The sequence below is a fragment of the Zonotrichia albicollis genome, chromosome 12 (assembly GCF_047830755.1).
Source record: "Zonotrichia albicollis isolate bZonAlb1 chromosome 12, bZonAlb1.hap1, whole genome shotgun sequence".
NCBI classification, from domain to species: domain Eukaryota; kingdom Metazoa; phylum Chordata; class Aves; order Passeriformes; family Passerellidae; genus Zonotrichia; species Zonotrichia albicollis.
In genome coordinates, this window is record NC_133830.1 from 381,348 (window position 1) to 394,233 (window position 12,886).

The 12,886-nt window shown below is 52.5% G+C and overlaps 1 protein-coding gene across 2 annotated transcripts in view; it reads left to right on the top strand.

The window, feature by feature from the left end:
* PLXND1 (plexin D1) overlaps nucleotides 1–12,367 on the top strand; it is a 68,307-nt gene extending 55,940 nt beyond the window's left edge. For both annotated transcript variants that reach the window (XM_074550255.1, XM_074550254.1), the window contains exons 28-36: nucleotides 67–170; nucleotides 1,140–1,203; nucleotides 2,040–2,074; nucleotides 3,142–3,246; nucleotides 3,994–4,157; nucleotides 5,549–5,696; nucleotides 7,879–8,019; nucleotides 8,827–8,901; nucleotides 9,534–12,367. In XM_074550255.1, the coding sequence (XP_074406356.1) occupies nucleotides 67–170; nucleotides 1,140–1,203; nucleotides 2,040–2,074; nucleotides 3,142–3,246; nucleotides 3,994–4,157; nucleotides 5,549–5,696; nucleotides 7,879–8,019; nucleotides 8,827–8,901; nucleotides 9,534–9,650 (953 nt within the window). In that variant the 3' untranslated portion in view covers nucleotides 9,651–12,367. The remainder of the gene's footprint in view (nucleotides 1–66; nucleotides 171–1,139; nucleotides 1,204–2,039; nucleotides 2,075–3,141; nucleotides 3,247–3,993; nucleotides 4,158–5,548; nucleotides 5,697–7,878; nucleotides 8,020–8,826; nucleotides 8,902–9,533) is intronic.
* The last annotated feature ends 519 nt before the right edge of the window (nucleotides 12,368–12,886 follow it).

Here is a 12,886-nt window from a genome sequence, read left to right on the forward strand (position 1 = left end):
AGTCCCAGACCCCCCTGCCCTGCCTCCTTCGGGCTGGGGTCTCACTTCTCCCCTCTCTGTGTTCAGAGTGGTTCGCCACCAGCACCGACAGCTACATCCTGCGGGACCTCGATGACACCTCGGTGGTGGAGGACGGCAGGAAGAAACTCAACACACTGGCACATTACAAGGTAAAGCCAGACCCCTCAGGGGAGCCCTGCCTCCCCGGGGCCTGCCTGGCCTCCAGGGCGAGCTGCGGTTCCCCTCCAAAACGGGATCATCAGGAACAAGCAGAGAGGTTGCCATAGCTCCGTGAGAGCTTCCAGGGAATAGACATCTGCCCTGGCGAGAATCTCGTTAATATTGCAACACACAGAAACTAATTAACACTCTTCATGCAAAACAAGTTATTACTGACAACAGAAAGAGGGGGGGAAAAAGCTCTTATTCCCAAGGGCCACCAGCCTGGCTGATTAGTATCACTGTGCTCTTGATCCGCACTCCTGCTGAAATTGCAGCTACAACTGTCAGTGCCTGAGAGCAGGGGCTAGGGATACCATCGAGGCAGTGAGGCCAAAAATATGAGGAAACATGGTGAATCAGATTGTTTTCTTGACTGTTTTTCTGTTTAAAATTAAATGAAACCAGAAATACTTAACGATTTTCATATTCCCTGGTATGCCTGGAAGCATAATCCTCCCTGGTGTGTAGCCGTGCCTGGAAAACAGAAGTGGAGCTGAGTGCTGATGGCGTGGTTATCGGGGCAGCAGCCGTGCCGCTGGCACACTGCCCCAGCACAGCGCCTGCGCCAGCCCCAGGCTGCCACCACCCCTTCTCCCTTGGGGAATCGCAAACCAGCCCCTGCACAGCCAAACTCTCCTTCTTTTCCAAATTACCTGGTGTCCACATCCAAAAATGTACCTTAGATACATGTATTTGCCCAGTTCCCATCGGGTTTGAGAGCCTCACTGTCTTGTAATTGTATTGAAAATTCCCTTTCCACATAATGAGGGACAGGGGCAGAGCAGGGCAGGTTCAGGGGATGTTTGTGGCAGAACTATGATTGCACCAGCATCCCCCAGCTCCTGGGATGTCCACAGGACCAGGGAGGCACTGATAAGGCCCCTATCATCAATGTGTGCTCTTCCCTTCCTGCACAGATTCCTGAAGGGGCATCCCTGGCCATGAGTTTGACGGACAAGAAGGACACCACGCTGAGCAGAGGTAACATCTCACTCCTCTTCCCTGCTGCTGATGACTGGGCAGGAATGCTTGCATTGTCAGGGTGGTCTCTGGCTGGGGATGCTGGAAGACACTGCCAGCCCCCGTTCCTGGGGGATGCGGTGGCTCTAAACGTGTGCTGTCCAATCTCCTCCCTCTGCCTCGTGGTGCTCTCCCAGCCCTCAAGGTGTTTGCACCTTTCTATCTCACACCCTCACTGGAAGCTGGCATCCAATCTGTGCTGACAGAGTGAGAAAAAGGAAGAATCTGAAATCACTTGGTTGAAAAAGTCCTCTCCCTCCCAGTTACATATATTCAGTCCTTTGCCAGTGCATTTCTACGTTTCAGGCTGTGCTGAATGAAAACAGACCAAGTGAGACAAAAATCCACATTAAACAAGGAATTTCAAACCCTGTTTCCAGGCTGCCTCCAGAGAGCCTGGCTCTCCAGGAGTCCTTTGCCTGCTGTGGCAAGGAGCTGCCCTGGTGCTGAGGCTCGGAGTAATCCTGGTGGTGTGGGGCACAGCAGGGCACAGCAGGGCTTCACAGTGCAGGAGTGCCCCTGTGCTCACCCTGCTCTCGTGCCCTCTTGAGTCTCTCTTAAAATATCCCTCAGGTCCCCCTTAAAGTATCTCCTAGGGGACTTTGTCACAAGCCTGATAATGCCATAAACAACCCCAAAACAAGGAGAAACAGTGAGATCACTTGTAGTTGATAACACCAACTTGGTGTTGGGATTCCTGGGGTTCAGATGCCTCTTGACATGGAGGTCACCATTGTAGGTGGATTTCAGTTTGGGGCCCCCTGACTGAGCCACTGTGTCTCTCTTCTTTTTCACAGTGAAGGATTTGGACACTGAAAAGTACTTCCACTTGGTAAGTACCCCTCTCCTGGCTGCAGGGATGATGGCTGCATGTGGGGGCTGCTGATATTAAATTATTTCTGTGGGCTGTAGTGCAAGATGTGATGAACAAGCTGCATCAGGGCTCATTAGTTCTCTTCAGCAGGGTTCAAAGAGGCGCAGAAAGGTGATCTGTAGATCAGCTTTATCTGTAGATAGACTGAGGGACATGATAAAGAATTACTGGGATGGCAGAGAAGTTGCTGTGTCCGATGGAGCTGCTGGCAGCACAGAGAGCTCAGGGGCGAGGTCAGAGCGTGGCACAGTGTCAGTGGTGGCGTCCTGACACCTCGGCTGTCACCTGCTGGGAGCTCCTGGCATCCCGCCTGCTTCCTGGGCTCAGCAGGCCCGTGGGCTCCTGCTGCTGCACCGTGCTGGAAGTGCCAAGTGCTAAGTGCTGCTAAAAGCTGTTATGAAAAAAGGTGTCATGGACAACAACAATATTTTATAGTCTGGTTTGAGGCTTTTTTTCTCTGCAAGCATTTCCATGCTCAAGTAGAAGCACACATGCACACACACACATGCAGAGCAAGGAGGGAGAAGGGATGGGAAGCCAACTGTTCGCACGTGAAACAATGCCAAGATGGATGTCAGTTGCTTGCTTTGTCATTATAGAAAATAATTCACTGACCTAACCAGTGGAATATTCATTTTTGTTTTGAAAAAGCCAGCATTCCTACATACTGTGCTTTTTCCAAATCCAAGCAAAGCTGGTTTCTGCAGAAGCCATGGGCACTGCTGCTGGGAGCCCAAGGTGCAGTGCAGCCCAGTGGGGCAAACAGGCCAGCATGCAGAGGAAAATGGATGGGTTCATTTCCTTCATCTAGGGTGAGAGGGGCAATAAAGAGCAGAGGAGAAACAAATGTCATAAAAATTAGTATTATGGATCACTTTTTTTAAGCCATATAAGGGTGTGTTTATAAAGCAGTAACTGCTTTTTAATTGAATTTTATATGCGGTTGAAATTCTATGCTGGAAGGAAAATTTAGTGGGATGCTTTCAGGGAAGAGGGCTCTCACCATGTGCTTTATCTGGAACCAGGTTCTCCCAACTGACGAGTCAGTGGAACATAAGAAGTCCCACAGACAGAGCCATAGGAAGAAGGTTCTTCCAGAGATCTACCTGACACGGCTGCTCTCCACCAAGGTAGGAGCTGGGCCGCCCCCGTTCTTGGCAGGTGGGATTGTCTGTGGTCTGTAGGGAGAAGCCTGCTCCAGGGAAGGAGCCCTGCAGGGCTGGCTGCTCCCCAGAGGCAGTGGGACCCCTCTCCTGCATGGCTGGAGCATGTTTAGTGAGGCTGTCGGGCTCCTCGGGTCCCTCCAGCTTCCCAGTGCATCCTTGCTGTGTGCGATGCCCCGCAGGATCTCCCTGCAATGGACTGGTGTCTGTGCAGACTAAAGGGATTCTGGCTGCCTCAGGGCTTGAGATGCATAGCTGAGACCTGAGGCCATGTCCCCAGAAAGAGATGCTGCTGGGACAGGAGATGGAGAGGCTCAGCTGTGGGAGCAGGAGAAATGTGTGTGTGATCTGAGGTCAGATCTGGCCCATCTTTAATCCCAGCATGGTGCCTCCCTGAAGCAAAGATCACAGGGATGGCCAGCAGTCTCTAGTCTTCTCTGTCTGTGGTGTACAGACCAAGCACAGATGTGAGATCCCAGCAGTAAGAAAGAAAATCTTGATGCCAAAAGAAATTAACCCTAAATGCAAATTTACCATATCACTATCCACTAACAAACTGTTCCCTCCCTGCTTCGGCATCCCCTCTCTCTTCTGACCTATCCAACTGGCAGCAAAGGGTTTCCCCTGGTGGGCAGCAGTCCCAGCCCCTCTGCTGTTCTCCTGGGCTTGGGTGCTACTGCTCTCCCCAGGGTCCACTGTGTCCTTGTCCTGCAGGGGACACTCCAGAAGTTCCTGGATGACTTGTTCAAAGCCATTCTCAGTATCCGAGACGATAAACCACCCGTGGCTGTGAAGTATTTCTTTGACTTCCTAGAGGAACAGGCAGAGAAGAGAGGCATCACAGACCCTGACACTCTGCACATCTGGAAGACCAACAGGTTTGGAAAAGGAAATCTTTCTTTTCTTCCTTCCATCTCTTGGGAGCAGCAGCTGCAAAACCCTTGTGTCCTGCACTAATCATTAGATTGCTATAAGTAGAAGAGGGACTTGGAAAACAGGGAGGGTGGCAGAGAGGGCTGTGAAAGATGAAGCCAAACACAGGATTGGAGAGCTTTGAACAAATATGAAGCCCAGGGGAACGGTGAGCTGAAAGAGGAGGCATGGGCAGACAAAGGGCCGAAAGAACTGGCACACACAAATAATGAAGGGAGAAATAGGATGATGGCAGACAGCAATGGTGTCAGCTGCAAGCACTGGAGATCTGAGACAGAGTCCAAGACCACGTCAGGTCTTAAAAATGTCATGGAAATTTTAAAATCCACATATTTGGATCCTTTTCATTTCTTTTTCTGCCTTTCCAGCCCTTTAGTGGCACTTTCCCTGCTTAGGTCTGTAACCAGGCTGTCTCCAGGGTGTTGAGGGGACTCCAGGAGCAGGTGCTGGGACAATGGCCTGCTGGTGAGCACCGCAGCAGTGGCACCCGATGGAGTGGTGCTGAGGGACACGAGCAGCAGCAGTGGGGTGGAGGAGCCAAAGTGAAGGGGAAATAGTGCAGGAAAGAAACCAGAGGATTTAAATAAAGAGAGCAGGGAGCTTGGAGAGAGTGTCAAGAAGAGGCTCAGCAATTTGAAGATGGTGGAGACAGGAACTGTTTCCAGCCCAATGTGTGAAAACTAAAACCAAATTTTACAGGGAAAGCAGGCATACAGATGCAACCATTGGGCAACAGATTTGCCTACCCTTTATTACCTTCACAGTCCTGTAGAGCCAAGACTTAGAGCGGTTTTCACCTCTCAGCTGCTGTGGAGGGTAGGAGGGGTGAGCAATAGACTGAAGCTGTGTTGTGGCCAAATCAGCAGTGAAATAACTGGAGAAAATGATGAGAAAACAGAAAAAAAAGACAGACCAAATGTGTTTTGTGGGGCTCACTATCAGAACCAGATGATGGGTTAGTGTCAGGAAGGAGGGAAAAGGAGGTGCCACCGTTGCACCAAAGAGCAGCAAGTGGGGAAGCCTGACTCAACAGACCCACACGGGCAAGGCTGCTGTGCCTCTCTGGGCCTGCAGCTGCTGGGAGCTGCTGAAGGAGCAGGGGCGTGTGTGTGCCACATCCTCCAGCCTGAAAAAACATCTGGAGAGTGAAGGTGTGTCCCTGCCCCTCTGTCAAGGCAGGGGTCTGTACCGGGGGTCATTAAAAAGCAGAACCCATCTTCTCAGCTTTCCTCTCTACTACTCCCTTTCTATACACCATCTTTCCTGCATTTCCACCCCTCTTCCTCTGGTACACAAAAATTCATCTCGTGTATGTCCCCGGATCCTTCCTTTGCAGCCTACCACTGAGGTTTTGGGTCAACATCCTGAAAAACCCGCAGTTTGTGTTCGACATTGACAAGACAGACCACATCGACGCCTGTCTGTCTGTGATCGCCCAGGCCTTCATCGACGCCTGCTCGCTCTCGGACCTGCAGCTGGGCAAGGTACCTGCAGCGAGGGCTCCTGCCGGGCACCCACGGGCTGGACCAGCTGGGGCAGGGCCTGGCAGAGGGCACCGGCCCGCAGTGCCATGGCCAGCTGGGGCTGGGCTGGGCTCAGCACACCAGCGCACCAGAGCCTGCTCCAAGCAAGCACAAGGCTGCAGCAGCCAGCTCCATCTCCCACCCTCGGGCCCCACGCACAGGCCCGCGGGGCTGGCTGGCTGGAAGACATCCCATGTGCATTCTCTTTTCTCCCACTGCCTTGGCTGAGCACAGTGCTGACATTTGAAACTTCCTGACATAAAAAAGTTTTATTAAGAAATGCTGTAAATCCCCCCCACTGCCCCCAATCCCAGAGGCTGGTGGTGACAGTGTGTGACTTGGGGGACACCCTGCGGTGAGGGGGTGGGCGCTACACCCCCGGCCCCAGAGCTGCAGGAAGCCTTTGCTGGGAGAGGTTAATGCTGGAGGAAGATCTAATGAGTGCTTGATTTTTTGTTTGTTTGGGTTTTGGTCTTTTTTTTTGCATGTGTTACGAAACACCTACGATTTGTCCTTGTCAAGTGGCAGATGAGGGGAAGAGGGGTCAGCTGGAGTCAGACAACAGATGGAAACACTTCTCTGGAATACAATAGTATAAGTGAATGAATTGTTGAGTAACGTGGGAAGAATAAACCCTCAGCATAAAAATCAGCTTGCATGTACACGCAGTGTATAACTGAGCATTTTCCAGACTGGATTCTTCCCTTGGTTTCAGCACGTTGCTCTTGATACTGCAAATGTGAGAGCAGACTCAGTCCATACATCGACAGTGCACAAGCAGTTAAGAAATCAGTGCCCATCTCTTCATCATAGAGGCAAATCAGACGTAAATTAAAAAATAACTTAGAAAAGAGGCAGCATAGTTTTCCTTCCTGTTTCCAAGGGGAAAAAATAATGCTATGAGCAGGCTCTCTGTAAGTTGGCCATAGTCTCACAATGCCTTGTCAGTGGGTTGGAAAATAAACTGCTGTGGGATCTGGTGCCCGTTTCCTGTTTCCCCTGCAGCATTAGCCAAGCTACAGATTGCAGCAGCAGATTGGAGTCACCCCAGGCTCCCCTATTCCTGCCTGGCAGAGCCAAGTATGCTGCCCGTGAGCAGAAGCCACCACTCCCTGCCATCAGCAGGTCCTCTCCCCTCTCCACCTGTCAGAGCACTGGGGAGCAGTCCCGCCACTGGTGTCGGGATGGCAGGACAGGACGTGGTGATCTCACTCCCTTTGGTGTCCCCAAGCCTGGGGCATTCCCCTTGGGGATGTAACACAGGCTAGTCAGCCAAGTTCATTGCTGGGGTAATGAAATCAGGAGGGCAGGATTGCCTTGAGGTTAAAATTATTCATGCTGTGTTTGCAAGGAGGGCAGCAGGGTTGTGCCTCCACTGGTACAACCCAGTTGTATGGCTGGGAGGTTAAGGCTGCTGTCTTGAAGCTGACATTAATCAAGAGAATTCAGTATTCTCTGTTAATTACTTTACATGCACTCAATTTAGGCCAGGCAGCCTGGATTAGCCAATGCAAAATAAATCAAAGCTGCATGAAAAAAATCCAAAAGCAACATTTCAGCTGACGAAGTTCAACTTGTAAGATAGCTTTGTTCTTTAGCTTAAATCAGTGTGGCTGCTCAAGAAACCGCCAGCAGAAGACATGCAGAAGCCCCTCCCTTGTTGCCAATTTCCACGCACACAGCAGCACAGAGCCCAAGTGTTTGATCTGGCTCAGGTGTGCTACCTCACCTGCAGAGCATCCCCTGGCAGTAAGCCATCCCACCCGACCCTGGACTTTCTTTTAGCCTGCGCTTGCTGCAAATTAAACCACACACCCATCACCCCCTTCTCTGGCATTGAGCTGATGGGTGTTCAGCCCATGCAAGGGCAGCAGGATGGGGCTGTGTCTCCACAGGCACATGGTGCCCATCCACAGATCCTTGATGTGTCTGAGCTGTTCTGCCATGAGCTGTTCTGTGCCTTGGTGCTCTCCAGCACCACAGTCCTCTCTGGTGACAGCTGGGACCAAAGGCAAAGCTGTTCCCTGCAGCCAGCTGTAGCTGAGGTCCCTATCCGGTATCAGTGCTTTGCTCTGAAAACAGGGTAAGGTTTTCAGCTGGGAGCAACCCAGCACCTGAGTTCTGTGTCTCGCTCTCGCTCTAGGACTCCCCGACCAACAAATTGCTGTATGCCAAGGAGATCCCCGAGTACCGGAAGATAGTGCAGAGATACTACAAGCAAATCCACGACATGCCCCCTCTGAGTGAGCAGGAGATGAACGCCCACCTCGCCGAAGAGTCGCGGGTACGTGGGCAGAGAGGATGGGGTTGAGTTTGCAGGCTCAGTGTCCTGCTGGAGCCTGGCAACAGCAGGGAACGCACATAGGCTGCAATCAGCTACTGCTTAGATGCTGGAAGGAGCACACAAAAAAGGATATTGTGCCTGAAACTTCCACACACAAACTTCATCTGACCTAATTCCAAGCATCTTCAATTACTGCCAGAACTGCAGAAAACACCCATGAGTTTGCTTGAGCCTAACTAGCTCTGGCACCATTGGGAATTGAGAGCAAAATTCAGTGCCAAAAAGCCAGGAAGTTTGGACAAGGATTTTTGCAGTCCCACAGCCACCCAGCCAGCTGGCTCCCAGGCACAACTGCCAGGGACAGCCCTGAGTCCCAGGCAGCCAGCTCTGGTACCAGCCTCAAGAGCTGGCAGCCACATTCCAGGTCTGAGTCCTGCCAACTATGCACCACAGGTTCCTCAAAATCAAACCTTCTCGCCAGGGTGTTTTAGCTTTGGGCACCAAGCAGGATTTTTCTGTTGATATTCCGCAGCACAGCTGGTGCATTGTCCCCTCCTGTGAAATGGCTTTGGGCACAGAGGGATATGCAAGTGTGCTGCCTGGCGTGGGTATTTACAACTGGCTTTGAAAAGACCAAGACCCATCCTGATGCAAGCAAATGCACCTTCCTTAAAAATCCAGCTGTACCAATGTGACCATAAGTCAGGCACAACCTGCTTTTACCATAGTCAGTGCCTGCTGGCTGGGCTAGAGCTCACGAGCTCCATCCTGCTCATATTCTCCCCTCTGTTTTCTGTCTTTATAAAGAAATACCGAAATGAGTTCAACACCAATGTCGCCATGGCTGAGATCTACAAATACGCCAAGAGATACCGCTCCCAGGTGAGTGGGGATTACAGCACAGGGGCTCTGGCCTGCCTGGGAAGGGAGGAACCATCGCTGCAGCAACCCTGCAGGCAGACACCTGCCTCCAGTCCCACAAAGCAGGATTGCTGGGCTGTGCATAATTGCAGTACATATGCAATAGATGCATATCCAGATGCACCTACTCTTTGTCCCTTTGCTGGCAACTTCTTGGAAGAGGAGGCTGGCTATTCCCTGCTGATCTTAATGGCATTTGGCTGGACTGAAGAAGGGCTGCCAGATGTATTAGACCCTTTCAGGAGAGCAAAACATGCAGATAAGGTCCACCCCCAAATTAACTTGCACCTGCTGTCCCCGCCCCATTGAGGCAGTGACCCTGGCTGGCTCCTGCCCCCGTGCCACCTTGGGCTGGTGCTGTGCCCTCAGCTCTAGTACAGCAGTGCACTTTTGTCACGTACCACTGCACTCCTAGGGACCCTGGGAGAGCAGGGGTGCCAGGGCTGTGAGCACAGGGGCTGTGGGACTGGGTGGGCTCTCACCTTTGGAGCTCTGGCTGGAATTTGGGCTCCGTAGGTCTGGTGGGGTGAGCTGGGCTGGCAGGTGAGCACTCCACGCTGCCTCAGCACCCTGCCTGCCTGTGTCTCCCACAGATCGTGGCCGCCCTGGACGCAAACCCCACGACAAAGCGCACCCAGCTCCAGCACAAATTTGAGCAAGTGATTGCTCTCATGGAGGACAACATCTATGAGTCCTGCAGTGAAGCCTAGGCTGGCTGCAGCCCTAGAAGTGACCTTTCTTGCAGCACAGTGCCGCAAGGGACCCTGCCTTCAGCTGCAGGCACAGCTTGGTCATACTCAAACCAGCCTTGTGGAGAGAGTGGGCCTGGCCATGGCTACAAGTTTGCCTCACTTCACAAGTAACCACAAGACACCCTTCTGAGCAGCTAAAACTCTTCTGGTCTGCACTGTGGCACCCATAATTTATTTGCTCTTGCCAGCCAGAAATGGAGTCATGACGCCTGTGGTAAGCTCAGTTCACCACTTTCCCCTTCGTCAGCAGCCAAGCCGTCAGCACTCCGTGCAACCCTGTGCATGGTTCCTCGGGATGGGGCTGCAGAGCCCAGAACAACAGACACAAAGCAGAAGGGTCACCTCAGGGAGTAATGACCACAGACAGCAAAGACCATCATAGCCTGAGCTCCACTCCATCTCTCCAACATCCTTGTTTTTCCAACATCAGGGACTCTTATGAGCTGTTCACTATCTGCTGCATTCTGTGTATATTTGTGCCTTTTAATTTTTGTACTGTATGTGTAAACATAACCACTCCTCCATCTGAGACTTGGGCAACACAGGGAGCTTGAGGCAGAGACAAAGCAGTTGCTTCCCAAGCAGCTAAGGCAAGGTGAAAGCACTTTATCCCTAGAGGAGACAGCTGTTTGGGAGCTGCAGGGAGCCCAGTGTGTGCTGGCACGGGAAGGGCTGTTCCCCTTTCCTGGCTCATGGGGGCTGGAGCTCAGCAGGGAGGTGAGCACTGCACAGCCCACTAGCCGGGGGGCAGCGGCTGGGGAAGGAGCTGGCCCTCACTGCTGCCCGCCACACTGACCCCACATGTGTCCATGGCACTGCAGCCTTGGTAACACCGTGTGTGCCCGTGCCAGGGGCCTGCTGACAGCCCTGTGACAGCTGCTGCCCACCACACTGGCCCCACACATGTCCATGGCACTGCAGCCCCTCAGCCACAGTAACACCCTGTGTGCCCGTGCCAGGGGCCTGCTGCCAGCCCTGTGACAGCTGCTGCCCACCACACTGGCCCCACACGTGTCCATGGCACTGCAGCCCCTCAGCCACAGTAACACCATGTGTGCCCGTGCCAGGGGCCTGCTGCCAGCCCTGTGACAGCTGCTGCCCACCACACTGGCCCCACACGTGTCCATGGCACTGCAGCCCCTCAGCCACAGTAACACCGTGTGTGCCCGTGCCAGGGGCCTGCTGCCAGCCCTGTGACAGCGGCCTCAGGCCACACGCAGGGCAGACACCAGAGAGCATTGTCTCTGCCCCTCCCTGGGACCATCACCAGACACGAGGCCAGTCCTGCAGAGGTGTCTCCTGAAGCAGCCTGTTCTGCTTGCTTTGGGCCAGCCTGTGGCTGGTACCTGAGGGCAGCCAGGGCAGTGGGGCTTGGCTGCATGGCCGGCCTGCTTTCAGCCCTGAAGGGCAGAGGGACTGGGCCCAGCTGCTGCACTGCCCAGCCCGGCCGTGACACAGGCCAGCAGAGCATCTCCAGCACCCAGAGCTGCAAACCAAGGCAGAGCATGTCCCAGCTCAGGCTGGGGGCACTGAGAGGGCCCCAGGGGCAGACAAAGAGAGCTTGCCTGAGACTAGACACCCCAGTGCCACCCTGCCAACCCAGCTTGGTGCCTGTGGTCCCTCCTGCAGCCTGGGGAGCTGTGACCACTCTGGTGTCCAGTGCCACACAGGCCCTGTGCAGGCTGGACGTGTTCAAATCAGCATCCCTGCATGGGCAAAGGCTGCTGCCCACAGGCTGACCACCCCAGCTACCACAGGAAACAAACACAGTTACTACCTCACTGCAGGAGGGTGTAAGGGAGCCTCTGGTAGTCATCCAGCTGGCTAGGATGCATTCTGGAATTGGATGACTTTGTCCACTAAAACACCTGGGTGATTCACTGCCATGGACAGGTGGTCTCCATTCCATCATTTCCAGTAATGCCACAATTGTCAGAAACCAGAACATCAGAGTTGTGTATGTGTACATAGATATCTATTTTAAAACAAACAGTAGACTTTATCCAGTATGTTAAAAAGTGGGGAGGGAGGGAAAGGGGAAGAACAGAGTTTTTTTTTTAAAGAGAATTACAAAAAAAGTACTTACACTGTGGAGGTCTCAATGTCTTTGCTGAGGATGTGGCTTCAGAATAGAAACTAAGAATGTAGCTGGGCTACATTTTATTTTGAAACTGATTTCACAAAAATTTCTTGATGTTTTTGTCTTTTAGAAACTGTGAATAGCTGCCAGAGATGTAGGCAGGCCCAGCACAAGAAAGGCCAGGGTGAGAAGGACCAGGGTAGCAGAGAATGTTGAGCTTGATTGGAGGCAGGGAAAGGACCATGGAGCTATAGCCCCATGTTGTTTATTACAGGGAAAGGATACAGGTAAGCCAAGAGTAAGTAGAGTTTGCCTCCAGGTGCTGTGGCTGGGCCATGTATTGGGGCTATTGTTTTATTATTTAATTATTTTCCAAAGCCAAAAAAAGGAAAAAAAAAATAAAAAGTAGTTGCTGCAACCATTTAATGAAACAACTTTAGCAGAGGGTTTGTAGTGTTGCCTTGAATCTCCAAGCCCTTTGTAAGATGTTTTTAAACTTTGGCACGTGTTGTGGGTGTAGTGCCCTTACCTGCTGTGTAGTGGAAGTGGCAGACTCCTGGCAAAGCCTATCTTTGTAATAAAACAAGGTGCTGAACCTGTGGAGTGCAGTTCCTGCCAAGCACGCGTGGATGACAGCTGCGCAGACAAGTTTTGCACATGCAAGACACACCATGTGTGGGGTCAGCAGCCCAGTGAGGACAGGTCTGTACCTCTCACACACACCACTCCCACAGCCATTGCCCCAGCCCCTTCCTGGAGCAGGCACAGGAGGGGACAATCAGCATGAGGACAGCAGCCCCTGAGCTGCCCAGCGCTGGGCACGTGGGGATCAGTAACCCCAGGGCAGCAGCTGCTGCTCACCTCTGCCAGGTGCCTCCTGCATCAGACTTGAGCCTGCAGCTTCAGCCCCCCAGCACCAGCTGTGGCCCAGGGCCCGTAATAACCACAGCATTGCTAAATCTTCACCCTGCCCTAGTAAAGGCTCTGCTTTCCACACACCAGAGGGATTTTCTTCCTCCACTAGCAAGTTGACTCTTCGCAAAGCTAAATCCAGCCATTAAATTATTTGACCTCTCAAAGCAAGAGAGCTTTGCATTTCAGACCTGGTGGCTGG